Consider the following 21,298-nt stretch of genomic DNA (forward strand, 5'->3'; position numbering starts at 1 on the left):
TGGTGAGATCCTGTCACACATACCCACAGTGGTGAGATCCTGTCACACACACCCACAGTGGTGAGATCCTGTCACACACACCCACAGTGGGAGATCCTGTCACATACCCACAGTGAGAGATCCTGTCACATACCCACAGTGAGAGATCCTGTCACACACCCACAGTGAGAGATCCTGTCACATACCCACAGTGGGAGATCCTGTCACACATACCCACAGTGGTGAGATCCTGTCACACTCACCCACAGTGGTGAGATCCTGTCACACACACCCACAGTGGGAGATCCTGTCACATACCCACAGTGAGAGATCCTGTCACATACCCACAGTGAGAGATCCTGTCACACACCCACAGTGAGAGATCCTGTCACATACCCACAGTGGGAGATCCTGTCACACATACCCACAGTGGTGAGATCCTGTCACTCACACCCACAGTGGTGAGATCCTGTCACACACACCCACAGTGGGAGATCCTGTCACATACCCACAGTGAGAGATCCTGTCACATACCCACAGTGGGAGATCCTGTCACACATACCCACAGTGGTGAGATCCTGTCACACATACCCACAGTGGGAGTTCCTGTCACACACACCCACAGTTGGAGTTCCTGTCACACATACCCACAGTGGTGAGATCCTGTCACACACACCCACAGTGGTGAGATCCTGTCACACATACCCACAGTGGGAGTTCCTGTCACACACACCCACAGTTGGAGTTCCTGTCATACACACACACACCCACAGTGGTGAGATCCTGTCACACACACCCACAGTGGTGAGATCCTGTCACACACCCACAGTGGTGAGATCCTGTCACACATACCCACAGTGGGAGATCCTGTCACACACACCCACAGTGGGAGATCCTGTCACACACACCCACAGTGGGAGATCCTGTCACACACCCACAGTGGGAGATCCTGTCACACACACCCACAGTGGGAGATCCTGTCACACACACCCACAGTGGGAGATCCTGTCACACACACCCACAGTGGGAGATCCTGCCACACACACCCACAGTGGGAGATCCTGTCACACACACCCACAGTGGGAGATCCTGCCACACACACCCACAGTGGGAGATCCTGCCACACACACCCACAGTGGGAGATCCTGTCACACACACCCACAGTGGGAGATCCTGTCACACACACCCACAGTGGGAGATCCTGTCACACACACCCACAGTGGGAGATCCTGCCACACACACCCACAGTGGGAGATCCTGTCACACACACCCACAGTGGGAGATCCTGTCACACACCCACAGTGGGAGATCCTGTCACACACACCCACAGTGGGAGATCCTGTCACACACCCACAGTGGGAGATCCTGTCACTCACCCACAGTGGGAGATCCTGTCACACACACCCACAGTGGGAGATCCTGTCACACACACCCACAGTGGGAGATCCTGTCACACACCCCCACAGTGGGAGATCCTGTCACACACCCACAGTGGGAGATCCTGTCACACACACCCACAGTGGGAGATCCTGTCACACACCCACAATGGAAACCATGACATTAAAGCTACAACTTTAGTTAAAAATATTTACTGACACACATTACTGCATAATGTGTGTATATCACGAAAATAAACACGTGATTAAAAATGTGAGTGTCAGACCACGGAGGAAAATTGAAACAGGAATTTCCTTAAGTACTTTCGTATATTAATACATCTTCAGAAGGAGTACTGCATAATGTATCGAAAAATGATATTTGAAAACGTTATTTTATAAGGCCATAGTTGGAAAGTATGTGGGCTTATAGCACATAGAAACGTAAGTAATATAGCATTTAACATTTGTCAGTTATACCTAGAAATGCCTGAACCTGGGGTAACGGAGCTTTAGTGGCCTCGCATCACTTCAGAAAATACAAAAACGTAAAGGTGTTGTATATAATTTATTTTTTATTGGTGCAGGGAAAGAAAACCGTCTCGTAGAAATGTCCATGGGAAAGGATAAATTATATACAACTGGGGTTCTTGACCAATACTTGCCAGGTCATGTATAAACATTACGTAGATATTAGAACCATTATTGGCCCTAAATGGATGTATATTTCGTCTGTTTACAGGTTTATTGTGCATAAGTTTATGAGGGCTAGTGATATAGAGCATAGTTGGGGGGATGATAGAGATTATGTGTGTGTGAAGTTGGCATGTGTGAGGCTGGTGCTTGGTGGAGAGTGAGAGATCCTCGGGAGGGAGAACATTGTTTTTGTGCAGGCGATGAGTCACAATAACGTGGCTAATGTATGTTGACCAGACCACACACTAGAAGGTGAAGGGACGACGACGTTTCGGTCCGTCCTGGACCATTCTCAAGTCGATTGTGAGAATCGACTTGAGAATGGTCCAGGACGGACCGAAACGTCGTCGTCCCTTCATCTTCTAGTGTGTGATCTGGTCAACATTGTTTTTGTACTAACTTCTAGCGTCAACAATTATATTTTGCAGGGTTGAGGTCGTCGTTTTTTTTTTGTGAAATGATAGTTTTGGAAGTATTCAAGCCCCGAGGTCCTGCTTATCATGGGAGAGTTGATTTAAGTGGTGTCCAATCAGCATCTTGGAGTGAGTTCGTGGAGACATTAGCCCACTTGTGACCATCAACTGGAATTTCGATCAAATTCCTGGAAGCTGCAGACGACGATGATTCTTGAAAGTTCCCAAGGACGACCTGGACCATAGTCCCCGAGGATGAATTATTATCTTGGCCGAAGAAGTCTCCGAGGACGAATGATTATCTTGGCCGAAGAAGTCCCTGAGGACGAATTATTATCTTGGCCGAAGAAGTCTCCGAGGACGAATGATTATCTTGGCCGAAGAAGTCCCCGAGGACGAATGATTATCTTGGCCGAAGAAGTCCCCGAGGACGAATGATTATCTTGGCCGAGGAACGAGTCCTTGAAGTATAAGAAATAAACGGAGCTTAAGAGCAGCCGTCCAAAATATTCATTTAATAGAAGAGAAGGTGGACTCTAGACTGACGAAATGTGTCCTCTGTAGCAGGAGTCCAAGGACTCTTCTGGTGAAAGGCTGTTCAAGGACAACTTTGCCAAATTAACCAGCGACCAGATTCACGAAGCAGTTACGCAAGCACTTACGAACCTGTACATCTTTTCTCAATATTTGGCGGCTTTGTTTACGATTAATAAACAGTTAATGAGCTCCGAAGCACCAGGAGGCTGTTTGTAAGAATAACAACAGTTGATTGGCAAGTTTTCATGCTTGTAAACTGTTTAATAAATGTAACCAAATCCGTTCAAGATTGAGAAAAGACGTACACGTTCTTAAGTACTTGCGTAATGCTTCGTGAATCTGGCCCCAGGACCTCTGGAAGAAGGCGGTCCAAGGACTCCGCCGTAATACCAGGATATCTATGACAAGGCGCGCTGAGGGACTGCTCTCTGATATTGGGTAGGACTTCCGGGATGAGGCGGCGTAGCAGAGGCGCCTTAAAACTGCTCATCGACGCGTCCGAAGAGCGAGTTCCTGGAGTCGTAGAGCGAGGAGGCCTGGTCGCAGGGGAAGGCGTAGGCCGGATGGTTGCAGGTCAGAGTCTCCTGGTCGAAGATGGTCTGGTTCCCGCACAAGAAGGAGAAGTGCGCCGTCTGGATAACCTGAAGAACACACAAGAAACTAAGTTAAAACTAATGCTTATGAAAACAATCTGTTGGAGCCATGAGCAGGATTCGAACTTATACTCTCTGGGTTTACTACACCAATTGATAATGCTTCAAGAATTCCCAGAGTGTTGGTTCGAATCGTCTTCACGGCTCCTACTAATTTTTGTCACTTGATACATGACGTTAATATGTTTTTTTTTGTGACGTAATGTAAATATTACTGAATACGGACATAAGAGGGTCGATGGAGCCTGATCTTGGAAGGGAAAATGGGTTTGGAAAGATGTGAAGGAGAGGAAACAGTGCAAAACGGGACGTAGTTAGCGTGGATAGATATTTAGCTCGGGGGATAGAACATAGAATAACTTGATTAAATATACTTTTGTCCATCTCTCCATTATGCTCCTGTTCCACGAACTCTCTTAAACAGAGTTTGGAATGTTTTTAGAGTTTGTGGAAGAGAGAGAGAAAGATGATTGTTGTCAGTGGGCAGGTGGGATTGTTGTCAGTGGGCAGGTGGGATAGTTAGACCTGCAGCTGCCATTACACCTGTCCCACTCCAACCTCATACAAGTCAATATATTGCATGTAAATCACCAGGAAAGAATAAACACTCTATTACAATGCTAATAGTACAATGATGACGTCAGCATGATAAGAACCAACTATAATGACACGGGACATGAACATTGACGGTAATAATAACAACAATGTTATCTCTGAGAACAAATGGAAATGTTGTAGTTGATGATCACAGCGAAGGAAATAACGGAGAGTGAGACGTGACACCTTCCTAGAGCGATGACTCTACCCCCTCCCCCACCCACCCCCAGGCAACCCCCCCCCCTTGGACCCCCTAGCCCCCCCCCCTTGGACCCCCTAGCCCCCCCCCTAGCCCCCCCTACCCCACCACCCCTCAGCCCTCAAAGCTGTAATATATTCCATTAAGCAGTCGACTTCAAGGTTTGTGAATATAATATACATCACACGCGGCCCGTTCCCCCGTACACACTGACCAAGTGTTCGGTCATCACGCCGCTGGCAGGTGTGGGATTGGTGAGACAGGCTTGGTGACCAGGTGGATTGACAAGCCCGGCGTGATGACGGGTTTGATCTGACAAGTCCGGCGTGATGACGGGTTTGATTGACAAGTCCGGCGTGATGGTAGACTGGAGTTTTGAGGTGTACTCTTTTATTTTCCGTGAAGGTGAGAAGAGTGGTTAATGATGGGGCCATTTGGGCAAGGAGCCGTTGTTTGGTGGTAGAGGCGGAGGCGGCACGACCTTGGTAATTACCACTGTCGTCGTCACGAGTAAGAAGAAGAAGATAGAGAAGAAAACCGGTTGTCCTTCGCTGGTACAACCATCTCAAGATGTGTACTCACCTAGTTGTGTTTGCGGGGGTTGAGCTCTGGCTCTTTGGTCCCGCCTCTCAACCGTCAACCATGTGTGTGTGTGTGTGTCGTTGTGCTCACCTAGTTGTGGTTTCTGGGGGTGGAGGGGGTTGAGCTTCGGCTCTTTGGTTCCGCCTCTCAACCGTCAACCATGTGTGTGTGTGTGTGTCGTTGTGCTCACCTAGTTGTGCTTTCTGGGGGTGGAGGGGAGGGGGGGGGGTGTTGAGCTTCGGCTCTTTCAACCCGCCTCTCAAGCGTCGTTAGTCATCTGCGGTACAAGTTCCTGAGCCTGTTGGGCTCTTATCATACCTATATCTGAAACTGTGTATGGAGTCTGCCATCTCTACATCACTGCCTAATGCATTCCATTTGTTAACTATATCACAGAAAAAATTCTATTGTCTCTGTGGCCTATTTGGGTACTTTGTTTCCACCTGTGTCCCCCTGGTTCGTGTTCCACTCATGATATATAGTTTGTTTTTATCTACTCCTGTCAATTCTTCTGAGAATTTTGTAAGTGGTAATCATGTCTCCTCTAAATCTTGTGTCTTCCAGTGACGTGATGTTTAATTCCAGGAGGCTTTCCTTGTAATTCGTACCTCTCTGTTTCGGGACTAGTCTGGTGCCATACTTCTGATCTTTCTCTAAATTTTATCTTGTGTTTGGTATGGACTCCGGTTGGAGCTGCATACTCCAGGGTTAGTATGACATATGTTGTATGCAATGTTCTGATTCCTGTGTGTGTGTGTGTGTGTGTGTGTGTGTGTGTGTGTGTGTGTGTGTGTGTGTGTGTGTGTGTGTGTGTGTGTCTGTATCTGTCTCTGTGTGTGTTTGTCACTTTCTCTTCCTGTCTGTCTCATGGGATGCAAGGTGAAGCAGAAGTGTAGAGAAAAGTACAGAAATGGAGAGACAAGGGAGAGGATAGAAATGCATAATTGTGGAGTAGAGAAAGAGGAGCAACCGAGTTGTGGTGGGATGGACGAGGCACAGGTGGTACCGTCTGCCCCTTCAGGCAGTAGTGACGGCACCATCTGCCCCTTTCAGACGCCATTGTGAAGCCCACCTTTGACCTACCCGTCTCCTCTGCCCATATATATATATATACCCTCTCAAATCCTACCCTTTGCCCTTCTCACCACTTCTCCCTATCCATTTTCCCTTCACCACCCTCCCCCCCCCCCATCCATCTTTTCCCCCTCTCTTCTCGGCTTTTGCTAATAACTTTCCCCCTCTTCTTTGTCTCCCTTCCTTTGGTTCTAAATCATCTCATATTCTTCCCACCTTCTTACTATCCCTTATTCCTTCCTGTTCCGCCACCCCCTCGTGCAGGGGAGGAGCCGGTAGGGAAGAGGAATGCGGAAGAGAGAGGAATGGAGATAAGAGTTGGAAGAGGAGGTGGGAGGGAGGTGTTGAACATGGTGGGTAAGGTAGTGGGTGACCGGTGGATGGGTGAGTGAAACCCAGCACAGATATTACAACAGAAACAGAACAACAGGAGATCAACAGAAGTCAAGAGGACAAAACGGAGTCAAGGGGGACTGAGGCGGGACTCACAAACGGCAAAAGGGTCCCAAACGGAACGAAACTGAGCGGGACGTAAGTGTCGATGCATGTACGTTCCGCTCAAAATCGCAATGGAACGGGACGCTACGGAACGCTAACGAAACGCCCCGGAACGCCGCAGAACGCTAACAGAATCCCCGGAACGCCACGGAACGCCCCGGAACGCCACAGAACGCCCCGAAATGCCACAGAACGCCCCGAAACGCTAACGGAACGCCCCAGAACGCTAACGGAACGCCCCGAAACCCCACAGAACGCCCCGAAACGCTGTCGGAACGCCACGGGACGCTAACGGAACGCCACGAGAATGGTAATGAGACGCATAAGGCGCACGACACAACCTTGATCCCCGCGGTAATTACAGGTGAGCGTAGACCCTCCCCCCTCCCCCCCCCTCTCCGACCTCCTCCTGCCCCCCCCCCACCCTACGACCCCCTCCTCCCCCTTCACCCTGTACCATCTTCCTCTCCTCGGGAGGAGAAATGCGGGAAGGAAAGTGAAAGGAGATAAAAAAGGGTTAAAATAATAGCTGGAAATGGACTAAGGGGAAGGGAGAGAGGCAGAGGCGAGTGGAAAAGGGGTACGAGAGGAAAAAGAATGGGTAGGATAGGGGGGTAGTTAGGAGATGGGAAAGGGGTGGAAGAGTGAAAAGGGATGAGGGGGGGGGGTGTGAGAGAGGTGAATAAGAGGGAAAGGGAAAGAGGGCAGAAGAGGTGAGAGGAACAAAAGACGTAATTACATCATTTAAAAGTGAAACTGTGTGTGTGTGTGTGTACTCACCTAGTTGTGCTTGCGGGGGTTGAGCTTTGGCTCTTTGGTCCCGCCTCTCAACTGTCAATCAACTGGTGTACAGGTTCCTGAGCCTACTGGGCTCTGTCATATCTACATTTGAAACTGTGTATGGAGTCAGCCTCCACCACATCACTTCCTAGTGCATTCCACCTGTTAACTACTCTGACACTGAAAAAGTTCTTTCTAACGTCCCTGTGGCTCATTAAGGTACTCAGTTTTCACCTGTGTCCCCTTGTTCGCGTACCACCCGTGTTAAACAGGTCATCTTTATCTACCCTGTCAGTTCCTCTTAGAATTTTGTAGGTGGTGATCATGTCTCCCCTTACTCTTCTGTCTTCCAGTGTCGTGAGGTGCATTTCGCGCAGTCTTTTCTCGTAACTCATGCCTCTTAGTTCTGGGACTATGCTAGTGGCATACCTCTGATCTTTTTCCAGCTTCGTCTTGTGCTTGACAAGGTACCGACTCCATGCTGGGGCTGCATACTCCAGGATTGGTCTTACATATGTGGTATACAAGTTTCTGAATGATTCCTTACACAGATTCCTGAAGGCAGTTCTGATGTTAGCGAGCCTCGCGTATGCCGCAGATGTTATTCTTTATATGTGGGCTTCAGAAGACAGGTTTGGTGTGGTATCAACTCCTAGACCTTTCTCTCTGTCCGGTTCATGAAGGACTTCATCTCCCATTCGGTATCGTGTGTCTAGCCTCCTGTTGCCACCGCCTAGTTTCATTACCTTACATTTACTCTCGTTGAACTTTAGTAGCCATTTGTTAGACCATTCATTCAATCTGTCTAGGTCGTCTTGTAGCCTTATACTATCTTCCTCTGTTTTAATCCTCCTCATATTTTTTCCATCATCAGCAAACAATGAGAGGAACGATTCTGTACCCTCCCGTAGATCATTTACACGTATCAGAAACAGTATAGGTCCAAAGACTGCCCCTTGCGGGACTCCACTGGTGACACCTCGCCAATAGGAGACCTCACCCCTCACAGTGACTCGCTGTCTTGTGTTGTGTGTGTGTTTAAGCCGTGTATGCTCAGTAGAAGTATATGCACCTTCATGGTAAGAGTACGAATGTTTGCAAGGCTCTTGTGTTGATTACACACACTTGGGTCTCTGCGAGTGTGTTCTGGAATCAAACAAAACGCAAGTTTTTTGTTTTTTCAAGTGTCTTCCGGGAGTCGAGTCCATGAACTCAAGCTACACATCTGTAATTACAAACATCAAACAGAACCAGTCACATGTGTAGTAAATATCGTGAGGTAAACCACAGATATTGTCAGTGATTACCATAAAACTCACAAGTATTCCCCAGTTGATAGTGGTATCAACCTCTTCCCCCTCCTCCCCTTCCCTATTCCCCTACCCTTCCCCATTCCTGACCGTTGCCCATCCCTCTTCCCCATTCCTCACCTGCCCTAGGTCATCCTGGATGGGGAGACAGACGTGGAAGACCCTGCAGGCGTTGTCGACGTCGGCGTAGTACCCGTAGGGGCGGCCGTCGCAGCTGAAGCTCTGCACCAAGGGGCCAGTGATGGTCTCGTAGCTGGCGGGAAACACCCAAGCCATCCGGGAGGTGGCCACCCCGGCCAGGCAGGCCACCGTCAGGGCCACCAAGCACGTCTTCATGGTGCTTCTTCTCAAGCTGAAGGTGGTGAGTGTGGTGGTGTGAAGGAGACGTTGGGGGGTGTGTGATGGAGGCTTCTTAACACGGTGTTTGTGGCATGTGAGTTGTATGGTGGAGCTGAGAGGAGACCAGCAGTGATGGAGGGGAGGTGGGAGGGAGTGGAGAGATGTTGGAGGCAGTGAGGGAGGAGACTAAAGCCCAGGTAAATGGGAGGTCGTCGGGAGGGTCGCTGGGCGTGGCCGGATCTGAGGGAGACACAATCTACCGTCATCATCAGAGTACAACAAATATTCCCCCACATTATCCACACACACCTGCGTAAATAAACTGTCTAACCTACGCTTGAAACAAGCCGAAAAGCGAGAAACGTCTCGCTAGACTGTAGAAAACACGCTCGTCTTGACCCATAAGCTCTGTTAGTAAAATGCATTATTATTAAAACATTAAGTTATTAAAATACACGTGTGTACAGGTTTATTTAAGCAGCTGCCGCAGACTACGGGAGGCTGGCGCCCAGGCTCCTGGTCCCTGGCTACCTGGAGGGTTGACTCCAAGATCAGACCGTGTTAGGCGCGATTGAGAGGTTGATGGAGATTAATCCACCGCAAGAGGTGGCACGGGGATGAGTAGCCCTGTAAAGGATTGAGGGGGAAATGGCTGGCTGTAGGAGCACCCAAGAGAGGAAGGAGTCATGATGCCTGGAGAGTATGAGAGTTGTGGCGGTGACCACACGTCCAGACGGAGCCTGTTGGGCCACACCCACGTCATCTCTCACGCCCACGCTCCCTCTCCCACGCCTGTGACTCAAGATGGTAGACAACTTGCTTGTGTAAGTGTGTTGTAAGCGGGACTCCCTGACCTTTAATATCCTGGGAGAGGAGAGGCACGGCTCACCTATGAGGCCTCACCTATGAGGCCTCACCTATGAGGCCTCACCTATGAGGCCTCACCTATGAGGCCTCACCTATGAGGCCTCACCTATGAGGGCTCACCTATGAGGGCTCACCTATGAGGCCTCACCTATGAGGCCTCACGTATGAGGCCTCACCTATGAGGGCTCACCTATGAGGGCTCACCTATGAGGCCTCACCTATGAGGTGTCGCCTATGAGGTCTCACCTATGAGGCCTCACCTATCAGTAACTATGCGAGCTCTAGCTCTTAACACCCGCCTCCTAGGCTTCCATACCTGGTGCGCCATCATTACCTCTCAACATTAAAGTTTTTAACATATATTTGTCTTACAGTTGTGGAAGGAATCGTCCTGAACCTCTTCCTTCACTACACTCCACCTGCGGACCGCCCGGACAAGGAATGACAACTTCCAAAACGTCTCGAATGAATTGCTTGTCTGTGTTCCTCTGATGCCCACTTGTCCTACCGCCATTTAGTTTAAATAGCTACCTGTGTCCACTTGCTCTATTGCCCTCAGGATCTTGTATGTCGTGGTCATATTACATAAGTTTGAAATAATAAGGGCCCTTGGACAGAGCCCTGTGGAACACCACTCTCCAACCTGACTATATTGTCTCTGAATATATGACCATTTGTTCCCTGTCCGCCAGGTACTCCCGTACCCAATCTAGAACCTTTCCTCTAATCTCCGCTCGTCTCTACACTAAATACATTAGCCTTTTGTGACGAACTTTATCAAAATCTTTCTGGTAGTCTAGGAACACGTCAGTTTACTCCATGCTTTATATCTTTTATTTTGGACATCCTGTTATAGAATTTAGTCAAGTTCAGATGGGTTGCCCCTCTGTGAAGCCGTGTTGTGCCCCTGGTATAACATTTAGTCTGTTCTGTTCAGTTCTTTTACTGATGAGTTGTATTAGCATTTTGCGTGTAATACATGTTAATGACACTGGTCAGGCAGGGGGAGGAGAGGCAGGAGGAGGAGAGGCAGGGAGAGACAGGGAGAGGAGAGGCAGGGAGAGGAGAGGCAGGGAGAGGAGAGGCAGGGAGAGGAGAGGCAGGGAGAGGAGAGGCAGGGAGAGGAGAGACAGGGAGAGGAGAGGCAGGGAGAGGAGAGGCAGGAGGAGGAGAGGCAGGAGGAGGAGAGGCAGGAGGAGGAGAGGCAGGAGGAGGAGAGGAGAGGCAGGAGGAGGAGAGACAGGGAGAGGAGAGGCAGGGAGAGGAGAGGCAGGGAGAGGAGAGGCAGGGAGAGGAGAGACAGGGAGAGGAGAGGCAGGAGGAGAGACAGGGAGAGGAGAGGCAGGGAGAGGAGAGGCAGGGAGAGGAGAGGCAGGGAGAGGAGAGACAGGGAGAGGAGAGGCAGGAGGAGGAGAGGCAGGGAGAGGAGAGGCAGGGAGAGGAGAGACAGGGAGAGGAGAGGCAGGGAGAGGAGAGGCAGGAGGAGAGGCAGGAGGAGGAGAGGCAGGGAGAGGAGAGGCAGGGAGAGGAGAGACAGGGAGAGGAGAGGCAGGGAGAGGAGAGGCAGGGAGAGGAGAGACAGGGAGAGGAGAGGCAGGGAGAGGAGAGGCAGGGAGAGGAGAGGCAGGGAGAGGAGAGGCAGGGAGAGGAGAGACAGGGAGAGGAGAGGCAGGGAGAGGAGAGGCAGGAGGAGGAGAGGCAGGAGGAGGAGAGGCAGGAGGAGGAGAGGCAGGAGGAGGAGAGGAGAGGCAGGAGGAGGAGAGGCAGGAGGAGGAGAGACAGGGAGAGGAGAGGCAGGGAGAGGAGAGGCAGGGAGAGGAGAGGCAGGGAGAGGAGAGACAGGGAGAGGAGAGGCAGGGAGAGGAGAGGCAGGGAGAGGAGAGACAGGGAGAGGAGAGGCAGGGAGAGGAGAGACAGGGAGAGGAGAGGCAGGAGGAGGAGAGACAGGGAGAGGAGAGGCAGGGAGAGGAGAGGCAGGGAGAGGAGAGACAGGGAGAGGAGAGGCAGGAGGAGGAGAGGCAGGAGGAGAGGCAGGGAGAGGAGAGGCAGGGAGAGGAGAGGCAGGGAGAGGAGAGACAGGGAGAGGAGAGGCAGGGAGAGGAGAGGCAGGAGGAGGAGAGGCAGGAGGAGGAGAGGCAGGAGGAGGAGAGGCAGGAGGAGGAGAGGCAGGAGGAGGAGAGGCAGGAGGAGGAGAGGCAGGGGGAGGAGAGGCAGGAGGAGGAGAGACAGGGAGAGGAGAGGCAGGAGGAGGAGAGGCAGGAGGAGGAGAGGCAGGGAGAGGAGAGGCAGGAGGAGGAGAGGCAGGAGGAGGAGAGGCAGGAGGAGGAGAGGAGAGGAGAGGCAGGAGGAGGAGAGGCAGGGAGAGGAGAGGCAGGGAGAGGAGAGGCAGGGAGAGGAGAGGCAGGAGGAGGAGAGGCAGGAGGAGGAGAGGCAGGGAGAGGAGAGGCAGGAGGAGGAGAGGCAGGAGGAGGAGAGGCAGGGAGAGGAGAGGCAGGAGGAGGAGAGGCAGGAGGAGGAGAGGCAGGAGGAGGAGAGGAGAGGAGAGGCAGGAGGAGGAGAGGCAGGGAGAGGAGAGGCAGGGAGAGGAGAGGCAGGAGGAGGAGAGGCAGGAGGAGGAGAGGCAGGGAGAGGAGAGGCAGGAGGACGAGAGGCAGGAGGAGGAGAGGCAGGAGGAGGAGAGGAGAGGAGAGGCAGGAGGAGAAGAGGCAGGGAGAGGAGAGGCAGGGAGAGGAGAGGCAGGAGGAGGAGAGGCAGGAGGAGGAGAGGCAGGAGGAGGAGAGGCAGGAGGAGGAGAGGCAGGAGGAGGAGAGGCAGGAGGAGGAGAGGCAGGAGGAGGAGAGGCAGGGGGAGGAGAGGCAGGAGGAGGAGAGGCAGGGAGAGGAGAGGCAGGAGGAGGAGAGGCAGGGAGAGGAGAGGCAGGAGGAGGAGAGGCAGGAGGAGGAGAGGCAGGAGGAGGAGAGGCAGGGGGAGGAGAGGCAGGGAGAGGAGAGGCAGGGAGAGGAGAGGCAGGAGGAGGAGAGGCAGGGAGAGGAGAGGCAGGAGGAGGAGAGGCAGGAGGAGGAGAGACAGGGAGAGGAGAGGCAGGAGGAGGAGAGGCAGGAGGAGGAGAGGCAGGAGGAGGAGAGGCAGGAGGAGGAGAGGCAGGAGGAGGAGAGGAGAGGCAGGGAGAGGAGAGGCAGGAGGAGGAGAGGAGAGGCAGGGAGAGGAGAGGCAGGAGGAGAGGAGAGGAGAGGCATTAGTTACCCACAACAGCATTGTTAGCCTGGCGCCAGGAAGCCATCTTAACTTAACAAGCTGTCTCCTGGGGGGGTCGTGGTTGAAGAAGCAAAGTGCCATAACCCCCCTCCCCCCATCCCTCCGCACCCCCTCACCTTCTCTTCTGCACAGAGAGAGGTGACGAGGTTAGGTTATTATCAGGAGAAAGCACCAAGCCATTACGACTCTATAACACTTCCAATATACGAAGATAGGAATACAGAATGGGACAAAGAGAAGGAGAGAGGGGAGGAAATAGAGGAAGCACGTGAAACTCTCGCCCCTCTCACCCACACTCTCCCACACTCTCGACTTAATGGTTGAACAAAGGGTTGTTAGAGCTTAACCCAAGCAAATGTAATGTAATGAAGATAGGTGTAGGGAGCAGGAGACCAGATACAATGTATCATCTGGGAGATGAAATACTTCAAGAGTTAGAGAGAGAGAGAGATCTGGGCGTTGATATCACGCCAGACCTGTCCCCTGCAGCCCATATCAAGAGGATAACATCAGCGGCATACGCCACGTTGGCTAACATAAGAACGCCCTTTAGAAACTTGTGTAAGGAATCATTCAGAACTTTGTATACCACATATGTCAGACCAATCCTGGAGTATGCGGCTCCAGCATGGAGTCCATGTCTAGTCAAGGATAAGACTAAACTGGAAAAGGTTCAAAGGTTTGCCACCAGACTAGTACCCGAACTGGGGGATATGATCTACGAGGAGAGACTACGGGAATTAAACCTCACGTCGCTGGAAGACAGAAGAGTTAGGGGGGACATGATCACCACATTAAAGCTTCTCAAAGGAATTGATAGGGTAGATAAAGACAGGCTATTTAACACAAGGGGCACACGCACTAGGGGACACAGATGGAAACTGAGTGCCCAAATGAGCCACAGAGATATTAGAAAGAATTTTTTTAGTGTCAGAGTGGTTGACAAATGGAATGCATTAGGCAGTGATGTGGTGGAGGCTGACTCCATACACAGTTTCAAGTGTAGATACGATAGAGCCCAATAGGCTCAGGAACCTGTACACCTGTTGATTGACGGTTGAGAGGCGGCAGCAAAGAGCCAGAGCTCAACCCCCGCAAGCACAAATAGGCGAGTACAGGGTTGGAGATGGTGTGGGAGGAGGAGTCGATAGAGATCCTCCTCCGATGAAAGATTAAGAGGTTTCGTAAATGTTTGGTGAATCCTAATTGAAGTGGGTTTTTTCCAACACTTGAATAGATGCAAACTTCATTCTGGTCTCCGGTATGGTTGCTGTGAGTTGTTGTGTTCACCACCGGTGTGGTTGTGGTGTTCACCACCGGTGTGGTTGTTGTGTTCACCACCCGTGTGGTTGTTGTGTTCACTACCGGTGTGGTTGTTGTGTTCACCACCGGTGTGGTTGTTGTGTTCACCACCGGTGTGGTTGTTGTGTTCACCACCGGTGTGGTTGTTGTGTTCACTACCGGTGTGGTTGTTGTGTTCACTACCGGTGTGGTTGTTGTGTTCACCACCGGTGTGGTTGTTGTGTTCACTACCGGTGTGGTTGTTGTGTTCACCACCGGTGTGGTTGTTGTGTTCACTACCGGTGTGGTTGTTGTGTTCACTACCGGTGTGGTTGTTGTGTTCACCACCGGTGTGGTTGTTGTGTTCACCACCGGTGTGGTTGTTGTGTTCACTACCGGTGTGGTTGTTGTGTTCACCACCGGTGTGGTTGTTGTGTTCACTACCGGTGTGGTTGTTGTGTTCACTACCGGTGTGGTTGTTGTGTTCACCACCGGTGTGGTTGTTGTGTTCACCACCGGTGTGGTTGTTGTGTTCACTACCGGTGTGGTTGTTGTGTTCACCACCGGTGTGGTTGTTGTGTTCACCACCGGTGTGGTTGTTGTGTTCACTACTGGTGTGGTTGTTGTGTTCACCACCGGTGTGGTTGTTGTGTTCACCACCGGTGTGGTTGTTGTGTTCACTACCGGTGTGGTTGTTGTGTTCACCACCGGGGTGGTTGTTGTGTTCACCACCAGTGTGGTTGTTGTGTTCACTACCGGTGTGGTTGTTGTGTTCACCACCGGTGTGGTTGTTGTGTTCACCACCGGTGTGGTTGTTGTGTTCACCACCGGTGTGGTTGTTGTGTTCACCACCGGTGTGGTTGTTGTGTTCACTACCGGTGTGGTTGTTGTGTTCACTACCGGTGTGGTTGTTGTGTTCACCACCGGTGTGGTTGTTGTGTTCACTACCGGTGTGGTTGTTGTGTTCACCACCGGTGTGGTTGTTGTGTTCACCACCAGTGTGGTTGTTGTGTTCACCACCGGTGTGGTTGTGGTGTTCACCACCAGTGTGGTTGTTGTGTTCACCACCAGTGTGGTTGTTGTGTTCACCACCAGTGTGGTTGTTGTGTTCACCACCGGTGTGGTTGTGGTGTTCACCACCAGTGTGGTTGTTGTGTTCACCACCAGTGTGGTTGTTGTGTTCACCACCAGTGTGGTTGTTGTGTTCACCACCGGTGTGGTTGTGGTGTTCACCACCAGTGTGGTTGTTGTGTTCACCACCGGTGTGGTTGTTGTGTTCACCACCGGTGTGGTTGTTGTGTTCACCACCGGTGTGGTTGCTGTGTTCACCACCGGTGTGGTTGTTGTGTTCACCACCGGTGTGGTTGCTGTGTTCACCACCGGTGTGGTTGTAGTGTTCACCACCGGTGTGGTTGTGGTGTTCACCACCAGTGTGGTTGTTGTGTTCACCACCAGTGTGGTTGTTGTGTTCACCACCAGTGTGGTTGTTGTGTTCACCACCGGTGTGGTTGTTGTGTTCACCACCCGTGTGGTTGTTGTGTTCACCACCGGTGTGGTTGTTGTGTTCACCACCGGTGTGGTTGTTGTGTTCACCACCGGTGTGGTTGCTGTGTTCACCACCGGTGTGGTTGTTGTGTTCACCACCGGTGTGGTTGTTGTGTTCACCACCGGTGTGGTTGCTGTGTTCACCACCGGTGTGGTTGTAGTGTTCACCACCGGTGTGGTTGTGGTGTTCACCACCAGTGTGGTTGTTGTGTTCACCACCAGTGTGGTTGTTGTGTTCACCACCAGTGTGGTTGTTGTGTTCACCACCAGTGTGGTTGTTGTGTTCACCACCGGTGTGGTTGTTGTGTTCACCACCGGTGTGGTTGCTGTGTTCACCACCGGTGTGGTTGCTGTGTTCACCACCAGTGTGGTTGCTGTGTTCACCACCAGTGTGGTTGCTGTGTTCACCACCCGTGTGGTTGCTGTGTTCACCACCAGTGTGGTTGCTGTGTTCACCACCAGTGTGGTTGCTGTGTTCACCACCCGTGTGGTTGCTGTGTTCACCACCCGTGTGGTTGCTGTGTTCACCACCCGTGTGGTTGCTGTGTTCACCACCGGTGTGGTTGCTGTGTTCACCACCAGTGTGGTTGCTGTGTTCACCACCCGTGTGGTTGCTGTGTTCACCACCGGTGTGGTTGCTGTGTTCACCACCAGTGTGGTTGCTGTGTTCACCACCGGTGTGGTTCGCATCTCCTTGTGATATTTCCATAGTTATATATTCCATTGTATTTCACAAATCTCAACTTCTTGAAAAAAATTTGGTTTTCCACTCTCTCCCTGTTCATATATTTCAAACGTCCTCTTAGATGCCATGACTGCGACATACAAGATCCTTACGATAATTTATTAGTGGAGATCTTCAGTTTACTGGAAACATAAGACTTAAATAGGCCATAGAGACATTAATAATGTTGTATTTTAGAGAGAGAGAGCACATTATACTACAACAAGTAGTTACATACGGAAAGAAAGCCATGGAGGGTCGTTAGTCAGTTAATTAGACAAAGACAGTGCTCAGGAGCTAGAACCCGACCTTGCCAGCACCTTCGGTTGAGTACACACACACACACCCACACACAGGAGGCTGACTCCATACACAGTTTTAAATGTAGATATGATAGAGCCCAATAGGCTCAGGATTCTCTGTACACCAGTTGATTGACAGTTGAGAGGCGGGACCAAAGAGCCAAAGCTCAACCCCAGCAAGCACAAATAGGTGAGTATACACACACACACACACACACACACACACACACACACACACACACACACCCCAGGCAAGCACAACCAAGTACACACAGAAAGGCACAAGTACAATCCCAAGGAGAACAATTACTTGTCTTAATCCTTCGGTCGTCATTATTAATACCTTGGTTGATAATGCCACCTATACAGCACTCCCTTACTACCACACAACCACTGCACCACCACATTGCTGCAACACCACACAACCTAACCGTACAACCACCGCACAACCACCGCACAACCACCACACAACCACCACGCAACCACTTCATCAACCTAGGGAAATAGCCTATGTAAACAACCTTAGACTCCCTTTAGGTGACGGAGAAGGTGACGGAGGAGGTGACGGAGAAGGTAACGGGGAAGGTGACGGAAGAATCAGAGGGCCGAGACGCAGGTCTTAGCAAGCAAAGTATTAAGATGCCTTAAAGTGAGGACTAAATATATTATTCCCCCTATAAAACCTCCAGAGACAGAAATGAGGGGAAGAGTGAGATGTGAGGGGAGATGTGAGGGGAGACAGAGAGAGGAGGGGACTTACCTGTGAGGTGGGTGGAAGAGATATGAGTGTCAGGAAGGAAGGAACCCTTCCCATCTTTTATACCGAGCCTCCAGCGTCGGCGCGGCTGCCTCTCCCATACCGGAAAGGAAAGTATTCCGGGCGCCCCGCCCCGAACCTCCTGCCTCTGGTTTCCCACACCCCCGCCTAGCTCAGGTCAAAGGTCACCTCTTGCCACGGTCACCTGACCCCTCTCCCACCTCCTCCCTGACTGCTTTAACCCCTGATACCTCTCATGCCCTTAACATTACCAACCATCTGAACCTCTGAGGGGTCATAACCTCTTGAACTATCTCTGAGGGGTCTTGTGGGACCATCTGTGGTGGAGTGGTGTTGTGGGACCATCTGTGGTGGAGTGGTCTTGTGGGACCATCTGTGGTGGAGGGGTCTTGTGGGACCATCTGTGGTAGAGTGGTCTTGTGGGACCATCTGTGGTCGAGTGGTCTTGTGAGACCATCTGTGGTGGAGTGGTCTTGTGAGACCATCTGTGGAGGAGTGGTCTTGTGAGACCATCTGTGGAGGAGTGGTCTTGTGAGACCATCTGTGGTGGAGTGGTCTTGTGGGACCATCTGTGGTGGAGTGGTCTTGTGAGACCATCTGTGGTGGAGTGGTCTTGTGAGACCATCTGTGATTGAAGTTTTAGACACTCGCTAAGAGACCATTGTCACCATCAACATTCTTTGCATCATTTTCATTGCATCAGGAAAATAACATATATAACAATATGTCAACAAATTATTAAAGAATATTCTCTTTTTATGACTAATTTGTCCTTAGTAAATACTTTCTCTGAACCATGTAGATTACCTCACAAGGAGACCTCAGTAGATTCAAGAGGTAGAATTAGTAGCGAGTTACCGTCACTGCTTTAATTAATTGTGATTACTTTTAATTATATATTCTCATTTACAATACTTGATGTTGATAATCAGAGTAATTACAATAGCTATTAACTTGCTATTCTCAGACCTGGTTCGCATATTTAAGTGATTTGCTCATCTTAACTGATGATGATGAGGCGTGGGGCGCATCTTTGATGATTGCTCATTCATCATCACCATCCCTCGCCATCTTGTATCTCATCATAAACTCCTCTCATTATCCCAGCATCACTCCCTCATTGGTCCAAGAGCTGGAACCCCAGGATAACCTGCGACCTTCCTTATACCGAATGGAAATTGAATAGCAGACAGACTATCGATGGAATTTATTAATTTAGATCAAATATACAAGGCAGGTGAGACAGTACGGATACGCACACATATCGGGGTCCAAGAGCTGGAGCTAGATCCTGCAGGCACAGATAGGTGAGTATACACACACACACACACACACACACACACACACACACACACACACATACACACACACACACACACACACACACACACACACACACACACACACACACACACACACACACACACGACACAAACCAAACGGTAGAACAGTTAATGTTTCTGGAAAGTGCTTTGTTGAAAAGAGTCTTTCCAAATGTAATTTATAATATTAAAGAATCCCTGAGTGCTGCCTCAAGGTTTCCTGGTGGTGGGGGGTAAGGGTGGGCAGGGAGGAGGAGACATCGACGCTGGAGATCACTGTCTCCAGCAATTCACCGTGGAGATCACGAGGACTGGAACACCTGAAGTTATAGATCACTAAGCTCCGCCGGGGAACCACCTGAACCACAGCATGTTAAACAACGGGTTTACCTCAGACCCTCACCCTCAGACCTACCTAAAACCTCAAGCTAAGTCATAGCAGATTTTGAGCAGTTTTCCCTGCCTTCGTTTGAGGTTTTTAGAGTCTGAAATTTGGTATTAGAGGGACCGTTTGAGGCGTTGAAGATGCCGTCATTGTTTAAAACCTGGAGATGAGCCGGGAAGGTCGATCTGGAACATTAGCGCACCATTCTCAACCTTCAATAAAGGTAAAGTTGAGAAGTCAAGTGCGGGTTCCTGAGCTTCATCTAGTTTTTTACATTGAGACCTTCTCAAGAGGGCGCCCCCTAACACCGTTTTCTTTACTTAGCGTCTTCAGTTATAGTTCTTTTTACATTCCTTGGAGATCTTCAAGGACGTGCTGATGATGACTTCAGCTGCACTATTATTCTCGTCATTGACTTACTGTACTTAGGTAAATTCTCTGAATTACCTAAAGAACCATCCACAGCTTTTTTTTTTTTTAACTCCCGTACGTCTGGAAGATAACCTTTAATGAGGTGTGCCATCCCTCAAGTTGGGGGTCTACACCTCTCGTTCTTGAACCCAGATAACCTATTTTCTTCCCATGTGATTACAGTTTCTTTAAGACGGCTTCTAAAGCCCCCCTCCATCCCTCTATTTACGTTTTGACACCTTACGTGGGGTATCATCATCATTGCGATCTTACGTCCCATAATAAGGAACTGGAACTACTTTTGGGCTCGTCGCAGCTGGCTGGTTCACCTGTTTAACACCACTGCCTCGAAACCATGAATTAATTCCACACTAATGTATTACAAGTGTTTACGTATATTATATATCTCTTGTCAACTGTTTTATCTGGACCCCGGCTGCTTTCTCCGAATTCAAAAACTCGACACCAGTTAACTAACCATTTTCTTAATTATTTTCATGCGCGAAATGCTCCAAAGTGGCGTTTGATTACAGTTTAGATTTTGTTGTTGTATGGACGTATTCAAAGACTACAGGAAAGTCAGGTTTGGGGTGCCTCAAACAACCATTCGTGTGAGTGTGTTATTGTGCAAGAAGTCTGTTTCAGAGGCTTTTAAGGGTGTTGCTTAGTGTGACGGGGAGGGGGGGGGGGGGTGAGAGAGAGAGATAATCATATAATCGAGTGCTTTAATTACCCTGTTGCTCAATTCAACTATTCAATCGCACATCTGCTTAATCAATCATGCCCAATTGCCTGGTTCAGTCACCAACACGTTTCTGTCAATTGGCCAATCATCGCTTGAGATCATTCAAGCTTTTGTGCCAACCATTCACCAGCGCCACTGATTCGGCCCTGTTGACTGTTTGCGTCACGTTACCTGCCTGCGTCCTCTGCGTCACATTATCTGCATCACCTGCGTCACGTAACGAGCGTCACACAGCCTGCGCGTCACGAGAGCTTAATCACTAACAGCGAAACACCCCTCCCCCCCCCCCCCCCCAATCCCACCATTACAATCTCCTTTGAATCATCCTTTTCTCGCCCTGCTTATTACCATGGTAACCATGCATGTCATGGTGGGGAAGGTGGGGGTGTGTGAGGGCAGGATGGGGAGGGGGGAGAATGAGATGGGCGAGGTGAGGGGGGAATGATCGCTGATGGAACCACAACAAAGATCAGCTGACAGACCACAACAAGGATCAGCTGACAGACCATAACAAAGATCAGCTGGCAGACCACAACAAAGATCAGTTGGCAGACCACAACAAAGATCAGCTGACAGACCAGCTGATCTGGTAGTCTTGAGAATGGGACAGGAAGCAGGAGGAGGCTATTGTGCCATGGTTGTCAACTTCA

The 21,298-nt window shown here is 50.4% G+C and overlaps 2 protein-coding genes across 2 annotated transcripts in view; one reads left to right on the plus strand and one right to left on the minus strand.

Moving 5' to 3' along the window:
• LOC123766754 (prohormone-4) overlaps positions 1-21,298 on the plus strand; it is a 197,148-nt gene that overhangs the window by 61,279 nt on the left and 114,571 nt on the right. The window lies entirely within an intron of this gene.
• Positions 1,708-10,420, minus strand: LOC123766756 (U-scoloptoxin(01)-Cw1a-like). The gene is made up of 2 exons (XM_045756106.2): positions 8,815-10,420; positions 1,708-3,642 (listed from the first exon to the last, which is right to left on the minus strand). The coding sequence occupies exons 1-2, from the start codon at positions 9,028-9,030 to the stop codon at positions 3,478-3,480; spliced, it is 381 nt and encodes a 126-aa protein (XP_045612062.1). The 5' UTR covers positions 9,031-10,420; the 3' UTR covers positions 1,708-3,477.

This window comes from Procambarus clarkii, chromosome 60, assembly GCF_040958095.1.
Source record: "Procambarus clarkii isolate CNS0578487 chromosome 60, FALCON_Pclarkii_2.0, whole genome shotgun sequence".
Lineage (NCBI taxonomy): Eukaryota > Metazoa > Arthropoda > Malacostraca > Decapoda > Cambaridae > Procambarus > Procambarus clarkii.